This window comes from Lolium rigidum, chromosome 1, assembly GCF_022539505.1.
Source record: "Lolium rigidum isolate FL_2022 chromosome 1, APGP_CSIRO_Lrig_0.1, whole genome shotgun sequence".
Lineage (NCBI taxonomy): Eukaryota > Viridiplantae > Streptophyta > Magnoliopsida > Poales > Poaceae > Lolium > Lolium rigidum.
Window position 1 is genome coordinate 47,762,867 of NC_061508.1, and position 16,082 is coordinate 47,778,948.

Sequence of the window (16,082 nt, forward strand, 5' to 3'; positions counted from 1 at the left end):
TACTTTATCAAGGTTTCGCAAGCAATTATCAAAAGAATTCCCATAGACTGAAAAATCATCCATGAATACCTCTACAATATTCTCACAAAAGCCATGAAAAATAGCAGACATGCATCTTTGAAAAGTAGCAGGAGCATTACATAAACCAAAAGGCATACGCCTATAAGCATAAGTTCCATAGGGACAAGTGAAAGTGGTTTTCTCTTGATCTTTAGTTTTAACAGCAATTTGTGAGAACCCAGAATAACCATCAAGAAAGCAAAAATGAGTATTTTTAGACAACCTCTCTAACATTTGATCAATAAAGGGTAAAGGGTAATGATCTTTCTTAGTAACTTATTAACTTTTCGATAATCTATGCACATTCTATACCCTACAACTACTCTTTGAGGGATGAGCTCATCATTATCATTAGGCACAACAGTCATTCCTACTTTCTTAGGAACACAATGCACATGACTAACCCATCTACTATCAGCAATAGGATATATAATACCAGCTTCAAGAAGTTTTAATACCTCATTCCTTACCACATCCTTCATATTCGGAATTAGACGACGCTGATGTTCAACAACGAGCTTTGCATCATCTTCCATATTGATAGCATGTTGGCAAATAGAGGGAGAAATCCCCTTCAAATCATCAAGAGTGTAGCCAATAGCTCCTCGGTGTTTCTTCAATATTTCCAATAACCTTTCTTCCTCAATATCTGAAAGCTTAGAACTAATAATAACAGGATATATTTTCTTATCATCAATATGAGCATACTTAAGATTATCAGGCAATGGTTTTAAATCAAAAGCAGGATCTTCCTTTGGTGGTGGTGTTGTACCTAAATCTTCAACCGGCAAATCATGTTTAAGAATAGGTTGACGAAGGAAAATTTCATCAAGCTCATTTCTTTCTTCCCTAAAGACTTCACTCTCACTATTCTCCAAATGTTGCTGCAAAGGATTATTAGGAGCAAGAGCAATAGACGCACACTGTTCAACTCTAAAATCATTATTAGGCAATTCAGCTTTATAAGGAGTTTTGGCAAATTTAGAGAAATTAAACTCATAAGATTCACCAACAAATTTAGTCACAATTTTTTCCTTCTTGCAATCTATAACAGCTCCACAAGTATTTAGGAAAGGTCTACCAAAAATAATAGGACAATACTTACTAGCAGCTAGAACCAAGTACCAAAAAGTCGAGCAGGATATTTAATCTTACCACATAGAACTTCCACATCTCGAACAATACCAATAGGAGAGATAGTTTCTCTATTAGCTAGCCGAATAACCACATCAATATCTTCAAGTTCACAAGAACCAATTTCATGCATGATCTCCGTATAAAGCTCATAAGGACTAGCACTAATACTTGCACCAATATCACATAAACCATAATAACAATGATCACCAATTAACAGAGAGCATAGGAACACTAGCTTTCCTAGACTTATTAGGATGCGAAACAATATTAGAAGCATCTTCACAGAAAATAATATGACCATATTCTACATTTTCAGATCACAAGATCTTTAACTATTGCAATAGCAGGTTCAACCTTTATTTGTTCTTCGGGTTCTATAGGTTTCTTTGCACTTTTATTAACCGCACTAGATATAACGAGTACTCCTTCATTTTAGCAGGGAAAGGAGTTTTTTCAATATAAGCTTCGGGAAGAATATGATCAACAGTTTCAATTATAGCACATTTATTTATAGATGAATCAATTTTATCTTTATATGGTTCATGATACTTATCAAAATTCTTCCTAGGCAATTCAAAGTGAGAGGCAAAAGCTTTATAAAAGTTTACAACGACCTGAGAATCAATACCATTAGTAGCACTCATATTACGAAATTTATCAGTGTCCATAAAAACTTCAATGCATTTATAATCATAGTTTATACCTGACTCTCTATCTTTGTCATTCTCCCATCCTTCAGTATTCTCCTGGATCCGATCGAGAAGGTCCCTTTTAAACTCTTCTTTGTTGCGTGTAAATGATCCAGAACAAGAAGTATCCAGCAAAGTCTTATCTTGAAAAGACAATCTTGCATAGAAATTATCAATAATAATATTACCAGGAAGCTCATGAATGGGGCATTTGAGCATTAAAGACTTCAATTTCCCCCAAGCTTGGGCAATACTCTCTCCATCATGAGGCCAGAAATTATATATGCGGTTTCGATCTTTGTGAATTTCACTTGGAGGATAGAATTTGGAATAAAATAAAGGCACAATGTCCTCCCAATTAAGAGAATCCCTATTCTTCAGCAATTTATACCAGTGCGCCGCTTTACCAGACAGCGATATAGAGAATAGTTTCTTCCTAACTTCATCCATAGCAATACTTGCACATTTGAATAACCCGCATAATTCATGTAAAAACAGTAAATGATCACCAGGATGGACAGTTCCATCCCCTTCATAGCGGTTATCCACAACACGTTCAATAATTTTCATAGGTATTTTGTATGGAACCTCTTTCTCACCTGGCACCTCATCCACTACCTTTGCAGTAGTAGTAGATTTTCCAAAGAGGAATTCAAGAGAAGACCCCTCCATAATGAATTATAGCAGCAAGCAGAAATAAAAACAGCACGTACAGTAAAGGTTTTCCTTACCAATTCCACTTACCAATAGCGCTTCACTCCCCGGCAACGGCGCCCGAAAATAGTCTTGATGACCCACAAGTATAGGGGGTGTATCGTAGTACTTTCGATAAATAAGAGTGTCGAACCCAACGAGGAGCGAGAAGGTGTTGACAAGCGGTTTCGATGAAGGATTCACCGTAAATGCTCACGAGACAAGTATTCGGGGGTTTTGATATAGCAGATAAATAAAGTATGAGTAAGTAAAATGCGAGAGAAATAATTGCAGCAAGTGGCCCAATCCTTTTTAGCACAAAGGACAAGCCGGTTTGTTTACTTATAATGACCAAACGTTCTCGAGGACACACGGGATTTTAGTCTAGTGCTTTCGCTACATACAGCTGATTAATCTTCATTGTTTTGATAAGTGTTGTGTGGGTGAACCTATGCTAATGCACCGCCCTTCCTAGGACTAATACATACTTGTGATTATACCCCTTGCAAGCATCCGTAAATACAAGAAAGTAATTAAGATAAATCTAACCACAGCCTTAAACTCTGAGATCCTGCTATCCCTCCTGCATCGATATACCAACGGGGGTTTAGGTTTCCGTCACTCCGGCAACCCCGCAATTAGCAACCGAATACAAGATGCACTCCCCTAGGCCCATAAATGGTGAAGTATCATGTAGTCGACGTTCACATGACACCACTAGAAGAATAACACCACAACTTAAATATCATAACATTGAATACTAACCAACATAATTCACTACTAACATTTAGACTTCACCCATGTCCTCAAGAACTAAACGAACTACTCACGAGACATCATATGAAACATGATCAGAGGTGATATGATGGTGAATAACAATCTGAACATAAACCTTGGTTCAATGGTTTCACTCAATAGCATCAATAACAAGTAGAAATCAACACCGGGAGAGTTTCCCCTATCAAACAATCAAGATCAAACCCTAATTGTTACAGCGGTGACGAGGTGCAGCGGTGGAGATGGCGGTGATGATGATGAAGATGATGGTGATGATGATGGAGATGATGTCCTGCTCGATGACGATGACGATGGCGTCGATTTCCCCCTCCGGGAGGGAATTTCCTCGGCGGATTTCAGCCTCCAGGAGAGCTCTTTTCTCTCTGGTGTTTTCCGCCCCGCAGAGGCGGCTATGACTCTTCGCGACTATCCCCCGGAGCTTAGGTTTTCGGGACGAAGAAGTACGCGAAGGAGAGGAGGCCAGAGGGGGTCGTGGGCCCCCTCCCCACATGGCGGCGCGGCCAGGGCAGGGCCCGCGCCGGCCTATGAGGGGGGCAACTCGGCTCCTCCTTTTGGCTACCTCCGTCTTCTGGAAAAATAGGATTTTCAGTATAATTCCCGTCAATTGCTGATCTTCCGAAATATTGCATTCTGACGGCGCTTTTTCCAGCAGAATCCCGACTCCGGTGCGCGATCCTCCAATGATCATGAAATATGCAAAATAGATGAAATAACATAAGTATCATCTCCAAATATGAAATATATCAATGAATAACAGCAAATTATGATATAAAATAGTGATGCAAAATGGACGTATCAGTACGCGCCCGCACTCTTTTTATCGAAGGGGTTGGGTTTAGCTGCGGATCCGGCTTTGGGATCAGGCGAAGCATCATCCTCATCCATCGCCTCGGAACTGTCTTCCTCCTTGTCCGTGTTCTTGCCCTTTCCTCCTTTGCCGCGTGGGCGGTGCTTCCGGGCTCGCTTGTATCCTGCTTCCGGGTCAGATTTGAGATCATTGACCCACTTGCAGTTGCGGTTGGTGTGAGTGGACTTTCCTGTAGCCGGATCTAGATGGGCCAGGCAGAGCATGTCTCTGTACTCTTCATAGGTTTGGGGGGCGCGGGTTCCGGCAGTAGTGACCTCATCGCCACGCTGCTGGCCCCTTCCAGCTCCGCCTCCGCGGCCGCGGCCTCTTCCGCCTCCTTGGCCTCCGCGCTGGAAGGCCATGGCGATCAAGTCGGATCCACCACTTTTTTGGTCATCAGGGGGATTTTTCCGCTTGGTGCCGCTGCTGCTACCGTTATCACGGTTCTTCTTTTGCTGATGCGGGGAATTGCTGTAGGCTGCTAGATCTCCGCTGCGTCGTCATCGACGGCGGTATGATCACCGGCGATGGTGATCATGTCATCCAAAGTCGGTTTATTTGCATTGACCAAGCAGGTCAGCTTGTGCCGCAGCGGTCCTCCTCACCTGCAAGCCACCAATAAAGGCGTGCATTGCTGTGCGATTATCGACGTTCTCGCACTCGTTCTCGGTTTGTAACCATCGGGTGAGGAAGCTCCTCGATTTTTCACCCTTCTTCGAATACATGCCGCGGAGTCGCTTGTTGTGGCGGGTCTTTTGTAGGTGCCTCCGAAGTGTTTTTCGAAGGCGTTCTTCGGGTCAAACCAGCAAAAGATGGAGTTCTTCTCGAGGTCATCGAGCCGGATCCGGGCTGGACCTACAAGGTACAAGCTGAAGCATGCGGCGGGCAATATTAGGGGTTCCTCCGCGAAGGTTACTCGCATTATAGTAATCCTCAATCCAGGTATCCGGCCTTTCCGTGCCATCATAATTCTTCAGGTTTCCGGGTAGCTTGAGGTTCATCCTTGGCTTTGGTTCCTCTCGAACCATCCTGCCAAAGCACTTTGGGCCGATGTAATCAGATCTGTACTCATTGAGGCGTTCTCGGGCATCGCGTGGGCCGCCGCCCGGGGTTTTTGAGAGGGAATGAGATCTCCGGCCACCGCCTCCGCCTCCGCCTCCGCCACTGGGTGGTGGTGCAGGGGACCTGCGAGGGGGCCTGTAAGATTTTTTGCTTCCGCCCTCTGATTCCCGGCGGTCTTCCCGTGGCTCGCTCCGGCTTCGGTGGCTACCTTCACCTTGGTGATAGTCTCCTCCGTCGTTCCGGCTTCGGCGGGGCTCCGGCTCACGTTCCGCGTTCCGACTCCTCCTGGGCTCAGGCCCGCGATCGTTGTTCCGGCTCCTTCTAGGCTCGAGCTCATGATCGTTGTTCTGGTTCCGACGTGGTTCCGGCGTACGCTCCCTGGTCCTTGGCGGCGGCATGTTGTCGCGGATGTTGATTCCGCCGGCCCCATGGGGCCTGGTGTTTCCGGCTGGACTGCGGCGGCGAGGAGGCGGGGGACGCGGGTACCCGTTAGGCGGAGGTGACGGATTCCGGTACTTGTTCCTACCAGTGTACATCGCATCCTTTCCCTTCTTCGGAGTGACACCTTTGCTTCTCTAACACCTGGGAGACCCAGGCGGATCTGCATCGGTCTTCCACCGTTATTTCCTGCTCAGGGGCGGATTGGGTGGGCTTTGAATCTTCCAGATCTAAGGCAGAATCTTCCTTAGGAAGTTCCTGCGACTCGGATCGGATCTTCGCGGCCGCGTCCCGCTCGGCGGCGGTCGCGTCGGCGTTACTTACCAGTGTGTTCCCGTCGGAATCGACGGTCTCGCCGATGAAGATGTGTATCCCGCCGATCGGGATGATGGAGAGCTTGACGGGGTTTGCCTTAGCCGGAATCCAGCACTCATCCTCGGGGGCGATCGGGAAATTTCCGGCGTACTTGACGGTGCCTCCGAAGGTAGAACCCTCCCGGTTCCGGCCTCCAGACGCCGCTGGCCCCACGGTGGGCGCCAACTGTCGTTGCCTATTCGACGGTACCTCGGAGGAGGGATCCTCACGAGGGGGAGAAGAAGTGGGGGCCATAGGGCGGAGTGCACACGGGATGGTGGTACGCGATTTACCCGGCTTCGGAACACCTCGCACGAGGACGGGGCCTACTGCTCGCTTGTCCGGAATTATCCGGGCGCTTTCGCGTTGTTACAATGAGTTGTGGTTGTGCCTCTAGGGCTCCCGGGATCCGGCTTATAAAGGCGCACGAATCTAGGGTTTACATGGAGAGTCCTAGCTGGATTACAGATTGCCTAACTACGGTATAATGTCTTGCCGTGTACGTCAAGGATCCGCCTTCCATATACGTCGTACTGGATCCGGGTTCCTCATGGGCCTCCCTGGATCCGGCTTCCTCCGAAGGTCGGTCCGGATCCGGCTTACTGATCCTGGGCTGGACTTCATCCTTCATGATCAACAGCAACTGGGCCGTCCGATGGACCACACGCCACATCACCGTCTATGGGCCACCCGGGCTTGCCGGATCTAGGCACTGTCGATGGTACACCCATGAAGTATACCCACAACAGCTATTGAAATCGCTATGGAAAGGCGAGGAAGATGCTCTTAGGGCATGCCCAATGCACTGCCCTAGAGGTACTGCCTCACACCTTTAGCTAGGTTCGGGTGGTCTAAAGTAGGTTCGGATGAGGAGGCAACCTCCTCTTCAGGAAGTGAGACCTTAAGCCTTAAAAGCATGCTTTTTGGAGAGAGAAAGAGATACATAGTGTCATATTTGTGGGATTCTTTCTCTCTTTTTTCTAACTAAAGTTGTAACTTTTATTGGAGAGATAAAATTCACCATACTGATTCTGACAACTTTTTTACATGGAGCAACTAGTTGTGTATGCACCATTGCTCATGCCCTTAGTGCACCCTAAGAGTCACTGTGCAATCTGCACATGCACATCCGCGACTGAGGAATCAAAGGATGACGAGTCGTATCTTGGTGGAGAAACCATGTGAGTGTGGAATAAGAAAAGAATAGTAAAAGGAAAAGATAAGCTCCGAGTCATGCAGCCTTGAAACAGGACCCTAATCCCACGCTCTCGCACCCACTAATCACGGCGAGCGGGCGCATCAATCAATCAAGCAAGCAAGCCGCTGTCAATCATTAACGGCGACAAAAGACCAATCGCCCAAGCAAAATCCGCCGAATCTGGTCAACCAGATTTCTTTTCCCAAGCATATGCTGCTAATGCTAAGAAAGTAAATAAACAATATTTTTTCATTTCCAAAGCAAGATAGAAAAAGCGACAGATTTTTTTGTGTCCAATCGGGTCACGCGGCACGTAGCCCCGCCTCGGACCACATGCACACGCAAACCCAACTAAAAAAAATGATTATATCCGGTTACTTCGCCCAGAAAATTACACTACTGTACTTTTTTTATTTGTTTTGTTTTGTTTCGAGCAAGGGAGCGAGCTCCTCGCCTCGGCTGCTTCTCTCCTCTGTCTCTCTCTCTACACAGCTCCAGGTCGGCGCTCGTCCCTCAGCTCTCCTCGCCTCCGGCATTCCGCCGCCTCCCCCCGCCGAGCCCATCAGCAGCCTTCCCCCCATGGACGACTTCGGCGGCGCTGATCCGGCGCGCCAGCAGCACCTGTCGCCGCAGGGGGGCGGGGGCGGGCAGCCGCCGGTGCCGCGCTCCCCGACCCCGCTGGACCTCTCCGCCGCCGCGGCGTCGGCCTCCTACCACCACCGCCGGCTCTCCCCGTCCCCGCGCCCCCCCGCGCACCCGCAGGCGCGCCTGCCGTCGCCCTACGGCCAGATCCCCGCGGCCCACCACGCGCGCTCGCTCTCGCAGCCGCTCTTCTTCTCGCTCGACGCGCTCCCGCCGCCGCCCTACGCCGATCTGGCCGTCCCGCCCTCCCCGCCCTCCTCCACCTCCGACCCGCCGCCCTTCGGCCTGCCGCCGCGCAGGGCCGCCGCGCACCGCCGCTCCCACAGCGACATCCCCTTCGGCTTCTCCCACCTCAGCCCGCCCCTGCCCCCGCCGGCGCCCGTCAAGCGCGAGCCCCCCGCCGGGCCCGACGGCGGCGGCGGCGACGACGCAGCCCTCTACGACCTCGTCAACGCCTACATGGACCTCGACGGCATGGACGCGCTCAACTCCGACGACCGCGACAGCCGCGCCAGCGGCACGCGCGCCGACAGCAGCGAGAACGAGGCCGAGAGCCAGTCCACCTCCGCCGACAGGAAGGACGGGGGCAAGGCCCGGCATTGCAGGAGCCTGTCCATGGACAGCTTCATGGGGAAGCTCAACTTCGCCGCGGGTGAAGACTCGCCCAAGCTGCCGCTGCCGTCCCCCGGCGGCGGCGGTGGCCTTTCCAGGACCGGGAGTGGGTCCTTGGATGGCGGTGGTGCTGCCGCGCTGTTTGGTGCGGAGTTTGCCAATGGGGAGTTCAGCGAGGCTGAGAAGAAGAAGATCATGGCGAATGAACGCCTGGCGGAGATTGCTTTGACAGATCCTAAGAGGGTCAAGAGGTCTGTGCATTTCTTTGTAATCTGAATAAAAAATAAATCTTTTCCCCCTCTCAAATTAAAGCATCGGCACTCGTTTAATTTTTCAGGATTTTGGCAAATCGGCAGTCTGCGGCAAGGTCAAAGGAGCGCAAGATGAGGTACATTCAAGAGCTTGAGCACAAGGTACAGGTTCTGCAGACAGAGGCCACTACACTCTCAGCACAGCTCACAATGCTGCAGGTTTGTCTTCTGGATGTGTGCTCTGGATTTCGGTTTAGCTTCTTACTGGGATTTTAGTTATCCTCCATGCACTTGTTTGCAGAGGGACTCTGGAGGGCTTGCGACTCAGAACAATGAGTTGAAAATTAGGCTACAAGCAATGGAGCAGCAAGCGCAGCTGAGAGATGGTATGCTTCTTATCTTCTTATTATGGTCCTCTCCGGCATCATTACTCATTTCTCATGACGAAATGAAATCGGATGATGTCTTGCTGTGGAAACTAGCAAACAGGTCAATAAAAACAGTGCATTCTTGAAGTGCTATGCTATGATGTGTTTGTGCCAAATGCGTGTTAGGCATGTAGTATTGGCAATGCTGAGCGGTCTCTTTATTGTTGGGAGCTAGGCTACATTTGTAAGGTGGTCTGGGGTATTTTTCTTTATATGCACGTGACACTCTAGGGTTTGTCGAGCCCAAGCAACCTAGATTTACCTATTCAGTTTACATCAAATCCCGTAGTCAAGTTGTCCAATTTCGCAAGATTGCAATGAAGGATTGAGAATAAATCACAGCTATTAGGTCATTAGGTCATGTGCAAATTCTCTCTCGTATTCAGAAACTGGCATATATCTAATTAACCATGTGAATATTGTTGGCTCTTTGTGCTAGTGTGCACAACCTAGCATTGATTACTTGCCAATTAGATTGAAGTCCTTTGTTCTTAGTAACGATGAGTTGATGACATAGTTTGCAAATCGGTCCAGTTGAATAGTGTTACTGCAATCTGTTTATTTATATATTTAGTTTGCATGAAGGGGTGCGCAATCGGGTGGTCAGGTTGTACCATGGTACATACTTCTTTTACAAAACAATATTTTGATCAATATGTTCAAGTATTTTTAGTATCTTGCATGGCTCAATGCTATTTTTATCTTGAATCAATATGTGTATGTATTTTGAAAATCTCACGTACCCCAACACTAGTTTCTCTTGATTTTTTCTCATGGGTCCCTTTTCTGATTTTATATTGGGTTAAAATAGTTTTATATATCTTCCCATAGTCGTATTTGGCAAGATTCGAGTTTCGGCCATTGAAATTTAGCTAAGAGCTTATTCAGAGTTTCAGACCTTATGTTAGTTTTTTTTTCATTTACTGCATAAACTGTTTCTCGAAGTCCAAGCTGGTGATGTTTACTTTTTTTTCTAACCATATATCGTGTGAGTAAGGTCTATCACTCCATGTTCCCTCTTGTGTGGTTTGCGCATTTTTTTATTATTATTTATGGCACCGCAGTTTGTTTCAGGATTTTAGCAAATGCTATAGCAGTCATTAAATCATGCTAGTGATTTCATTGACATGAGTCCTCACTAGGGATTCACATATAGTCCATATGTAACAAATGGAAGGTAACATATGTCACCATAGATAGCGTGGTAAATTGCTGTTGGTTATGCACAAGGAGTTGATCTCAGTTCAAGATGGCATTATATTCCAATTGCTAGCCCTACCCGGATAACTTGTTAGGCAAACATATTAATCTGAACAATGTTCGCATTTTTGTCAACCTGAGGCCGTAGTATAAGTTGTGTTTATCTGTACTATTTTCATGTGTTCTACTTGTTCAGATTGTAGTTTGGAGTGTTTTCTTGCATGTTATGTCAAACAGTTGTGTCGTTGTATTGTTTGGCAAGAACCAATTTGCGCTTTTCTTCTTATGTTATATCAAACCAGTTATGTCTCATTGTGTTGTTTGGGTAAGAACCCTCAACTTCTGGGGAAGTTCAGATTACAGACTGTTTAAGATGCTCCCCTCAACTCCCAAAGCACTTGAGATCACAACACTCCTCCAGCTTTCACCTGTCTTTGTCTCACGTGTAAGCCATGCCATCTTCTTTCTCATCTTTTTCCACACCCAAAAAATAAAATAATTTGAAATTCTTTGAAAAATATACAATACAGTCTAGAATTTTTTGAAAATAATACAGAAAATCAAACATAATTCACTGATGCAACTGTACAAATTTCAGCCCATTTAAGAAAATCACTTCTTAAGTGCCACTTCATTTTATAATGAAATTTCAGACTGCTCAGTAAAGTTGAAGCAATTTCAGAAAATTGTCAATCATTATTTACCGAGAGAACTCTTCAAATTTTCACCTCATTTGCAGAATTAGCTTAGGCCAAAACCACTTTTTAAGTCGGTACATAACTTTATATTTTTTTGCTGAAATTTCAAACTGTTCGGATAATCTTGAAAAAAATACTGAAAAATCAAACACAATTCGGTCGACTGTCCACATTTCAGCTTATCTGTACTAACAGTTTAGGACAAAATCACTTTAAGTTTCTGCCCCATATTCTGGCATAGGCATAGAAGAGAGAGATGATGACATGGTTTCCGCATAGGGCGAGATAAGTGAAAACTTGAGGAGGTTGTAACTCTTTTGAGAACTGAGTGGTATTTTAAAAGGTCTTGCACATGAAGGTTGCAATCTGAACGTCACCAAGAGTCGAAGGGGGTAATGTTGACTTATCTCTGTGGGTAACTGAAAGACATGATCATCTTGCTTTGTGACTTACTGTTTGCTCGTTTTTAAAACCCACTATGCATGTGTAATTGTTTTTTCTTTTTAGATAACATAAACTTTTATTTCACTGTTGATGTATAATGTTTTTCCTGCTATGCAGAAGTATTGCATTGATGGAATGGATGTTGTATAGATTATTTTTGTTGTCTTGCAATCTTGTGTCCACTTATTTATGTATCTCTGTCTGATTCATGTGTATCCAGCTCTGAACGAAGCACTTACTGGTGAGGTCCAGCGTTTGAAACTCGCAACAGGTGAGATTACTGATGGTCGTATGTCAAAGATGGGCCTACAGCAGCAGATGAACTCCCAGCTGATTCAAATGCAGCAGCTGCAAATACAGCAGCAGCAGCAGCAGCAACAACAACAACCATCGCAGATGCAGCAGGCTCAGCAACAACAACAGCAACAACAGCAGTCGCAGCAATCAGCATAGATCAAAGTTCAAAGAACTTGGATTTCTATAGCAGAGTGGAAATCTGAATTTAGAAGAACGGCGATCGTACATGCGAGCAGAGATAAAAAGTATTTTCGTTATATCAGTCAGGTTGTAGCATAGCAATGGTTGGCCAGATGTTGTCCAAGTTCTTTCGAAGGTGGCAATACTTAGCGTCGTCATGTCGTATATTCTGTGTTGTACATGAGTACCTTCCTTGTGAGTCATTTCGGTAGTCTTATTAAAGATTCTTTCAAGTGGGGCGTTTGTGTTTTCTGCGTCAGGATAGCATATCACAAATGTGCAACAGTACTTGTGCTGTGAATTGTGATGGTGTAATTACCTAAATATAGGGTATTTCATCGTCAGAGTTTGGGCCATGATTGTTCAGGTTTTGGTGGTGGTACCTTTGGGTGTCTTTGATACAAATAAGGACTTCCGTAGGATTTTGTAGGATAGTCCTTAGGAAAATTTTGGAGGATACAACCTTAGGGATCAGTCATATGTTTGAGAATTGAACTGCATATGAAAATTTTGGGTGTACTACTTATAAAAAATCCTTTGTTTTTCTCAGATATAACCAACCAAACCTAAATCCTGTAGGCTTTGAATGTGCATGACCGTTGCAAATGCGATCCTATATCTTCCATATTCCCGCGTTTACAAAATGTACAAATTAAAGATCCAGCGCCAGTGAGCTGTCTGCTGTAACTTGCAGTCCTTGGCTTGTCACGGTAGTGGTTATGTCACAGGATAACTGGTCAACAATCAGTCATGGCTTTCTTAAACTTCTCCTGTGTTAGGCAACCGACCTAGTCGGCCCATTAGGCCAGATGGTGGCGGTTAGGGTTTAGTCTTATCTCTCACGTTAACTTGCAACTCACGTTGATCAATCAATATATATACGTGTATGTTGAGACGAGGAGAGCCATCGAGCCTCCTGCAGTTCAATCTGTTTCATGGTATCAGAGCGGGTCATCCTTCCCCTCTCCTAGCCGCCGCCGGCCCTCCCTAAACCCTAAACCTACACCTCTTCTCCCTCCTCTCGCCTCCCCAACACCTACGCCACAACCATTAAGCTGCACATGCCAATCACCCTGAGCTTCGATGACGACAACTACACGAGCTGGCGCGAGCTCTTCCTCGTCGCCCTCGGCCGCTACGGTCTCACCGCCCACGTCATGGGCGAGTCCACTCCCTCCGACACCGGCCCAAACTCCCCTGGGGCCGCGACGACTACACCGTCCTCTCCTGGATCTACGGCTCCGTCTCCGTCGACCTCCTCAACATCGTCATGCGTCCCGGCGCCACCGCCCGCACTATCTGGGGCGCCATCGAGGACCTCTTCCGCGACAACAAAAAGCACCGTGCCATTCAGTTGGAGGCTGACTTCCGCAACACACCGCAAGGGGACCTCTCCATCAGCGACTACTGCGCCAAGCTCAAGGCCCTCGCTGAATCCCTTGGCAACGTCGGGCAGCCCATCTCCGACGAGAATCTCGTGCTCACCCTCCTCCGAGGTCTTAACGAGAATTATGCGCATCTTCGCTCGTTTCTGCCGTTTCAGGTGCCCTTCCGCACGTTCCTGCAGACCCGGTCCGCCCTCCTCCTCGAAGAGACGCAGAAGAAGACCGACGTCAAAAACGCCGCGGCCACGACGCTCTGGGCTTGCGGACAGAGCGTGCAGCCGCCGCCTGGCGGGCCTCGGCCTCCACCACCACCACCACCATCGGCGCCCGGGGGCGTGATACGTCTCCGACGTATCGATAATTTCTTATGTTCCATGCCACATTATTGATGATATCTACATGTTTTATGCACACTTTATGTCATATTCGTGCATTTTCTGGAACTAACCTATTAACAAGATGCCGAAGTGCCGATTCGTTGTTTTCTGCTGTTTTTGGTTTCAGAAATCCTAGTAAAAAAATATTCTCGGAATTGGACGAAATCAACGCCCAGGTTCCTATTTTGCCCGGAAGCATCCAGAACACACGAGAACCGCCAGAGAGGGGGGCACAGGCCCACCAAACCATAGGCCGGCGCGGCCTAGGGGTGGCCCGCGCCCCCCTATAGTGTCGTCGCCCCTTCGACCTTCTGACGCCGCCTCTTCGCCTATATAAAGCCCCTCGACCTAAAACCTCGATGCGGAAAAGCCGCGGTACGAGAAACCTTCCAGAGCCGCCGCCATCGCGAAGCCAAGATCTGGGGGACAGGAGTCTCTGTTCCGGCATGCCACCGGGACGGCGAAGTGCCCCCGAAAGGCTCCTCCATCGACACCACCGCCATCTCCATCAACGCTGCTGTCTCCCATGAGGAGGGAGTAGTTCTCCATCGAGGCTCGGGGCTGTACCGGTAGCTATGTGGTTCATCTCTCTCCTTATGTACTTCAATACAATAATCTCATGAGCTGCCTTATATGATTGAGATTCATATGATGATGCTTGTAATCTAGATGTCGTTATGCTAGTCAAGTGAATTTTACTTATGTGATCTCCGGAGACTCCTTGTCCCACGTGTGTAAAGGTGACAGTGTGTGCACCGTGTGGGTCTCTTAGGCTATATTTCACGAGAATACTTATTCACCGTTATGAATGGCATAGTGAAGTGCTTATTTATATCTCTTTATGATTGCAATGTGTTTTGTATCACAATTTATCTATGTGCTACTCTAGTGATGTTATTAAAGTAGTTTTATTCCTCCCGCACGGTGTAATGGTGACAAGTGTGTGCATCCGTGTTAGTACTTGGCGTAGGCTATGATTATGATCTCTTGTAGATTATGAAGTTAACTATTGCTATGATGATATTGATGTGATCTATTCCTCCTACATAGTGTGAAGGTGACAGTGTGCATGCTATGTTATTACTTGGTTTAGTCGTGTTGATCTTTCATGCACTCTAAGGTTATTTAAATATGAACATTGAATTGTGGAGCTTGTTAACTCCGGCATTGAGGGTTCGTGTAATCCTACGCAATGGTGTTCATCATCCAACAAGAGTGTAGAGTATGCATTTATCTATTCCGTTATGTGATCAATGTTGAGAGTGTCCACTAGTGAAAGTCCGATCCCTAGGCCTTGTTCCTAAATACTGCTATCGCTGCTTGTTTACTGTTTTACTGCGTTACTACTGCTGCGTTACTACTGCTTGTTTACTGTCCTAGGCAAAGCACTTTTCTGGTGCCGTTGCCACTGCTCATATATATTCATACCACCTATATTTCACTATCTCTTCGCCGAACTAGTGCACCTATTAGGTGTGTTGGGGACACAAGAGACTTCTTGCTTTGTGGTTGCAGGGTTGCATGAGAGGGATATCTTTGACCTCTTCCTCCCTGAGTTCGATAAACCTTGGGTGATCCACTTAAGGGAAACTTGCTGCTGTTCTACAAACCTCTGCTCTTGGAGGCCCAACACTGTCTACAGGAAAAGGAGGGGGCGTAGACATCAAGCTATTTTCTGGCGCCGTTGCCGGGGAGGAAAGGTAAAAGGCACTCATACTTCGGTTCCAGGTTAAGTACTTTTCTGGCGCCATTGTATTTGTGCTCAAAGATATTTCCTTTAGATCCTGCAATTGCATCTTTTTGTTTCTTGTTTACACTAGTTAGGCATAATGGAAAACAACAAAAATATGAGAGATCTTTATGAACTTTATCTTGAATTAGGACATGATGTGTTTGAAGAGAGAATTAAAAAACCCATGGAACTTTATATGCATGCTAATGGGAATGTTATTAATATGAATGCTTTGAACACTATTGTTGCTAATGCTATGGAAAATTCTAAGCTTGGGGAAGCTGGCTTTGATGAGCATGATCTTTTTAGTCCCCCAAGCATTGAGGAGAAAATTTACTTTGATGATACTTTGCCTCCTATTTATGATGATTATAATGATAGTAGTCTTTTGTTGTCACTTTGTTATGGAGGATAAATTTGATTATGATTACAATATGCCTCCTATATTTGATGATGAGAATAATAATGATAGCTACTTTGTTGAATTTGCTCCCACTACAACTAATAAAATTGATTATGCTTATGTGGAGAGTAATGATACTTTTATGCATGTGAATAAG

The 16,082-nt window shown here is 46.4% G+C and overlaps 1 protein-coding gene across 1 annotated transcript; it reads left to right on the top strand.

Annotated features, from left to right (window-relative positions):
* Nucleotides 1-7,720: 7,720 nt before the first annotated feature.
* LOC124672566 (bZIP transcription factor 29-like) lies at nucleotides 7,721-12,384 on the top strand. The gene is made up of 4 exons (XM_047208778.1): nucleotides 7,721-8,781; nucleotides 8,868-9,000; nucleotides 9,083-9,167; nucleotides 11,772-12,384. The coding sequence occupies exons 1-4, from the start codon at nucleotides 7,856-7,858 to the stop codon at nucleotides 12,002-12,004; spliced, it is 1,377 nt and encodes a 458-aa protein (XP_047064734.1). The 5' UTR covers nucleotides 7,721-7,855; the 3' UTR covers nucleotides 12,005-12,384.
* Nucleotides 12,385-16,082: the final 3,698 nt, after the last annotated feature.

Coding starts and splice junctions, on each gene's coding strand:
- LOC124672566 (XM_047208778.1), top strand. CDS start 7,856: ATGGACGACTTCGGCGGCGCTGATCCGGCGCGCCAGCAGCACCTGTCG. Junction 8,782..8,867: donor GATCCTAAGAGGGTCAAGAG/GTCTGTGCATTT, acceptor TTAATTTTTCAG/GATTTTGGCAAATCGGCAGT. Junction 9,168..11,771: donor GCAAGCGCAGCTGAGAGATG/GTATGCTTCTTA, acceptor ATGTGTATCCAG/CTCTGAACGAAGCACTTACT.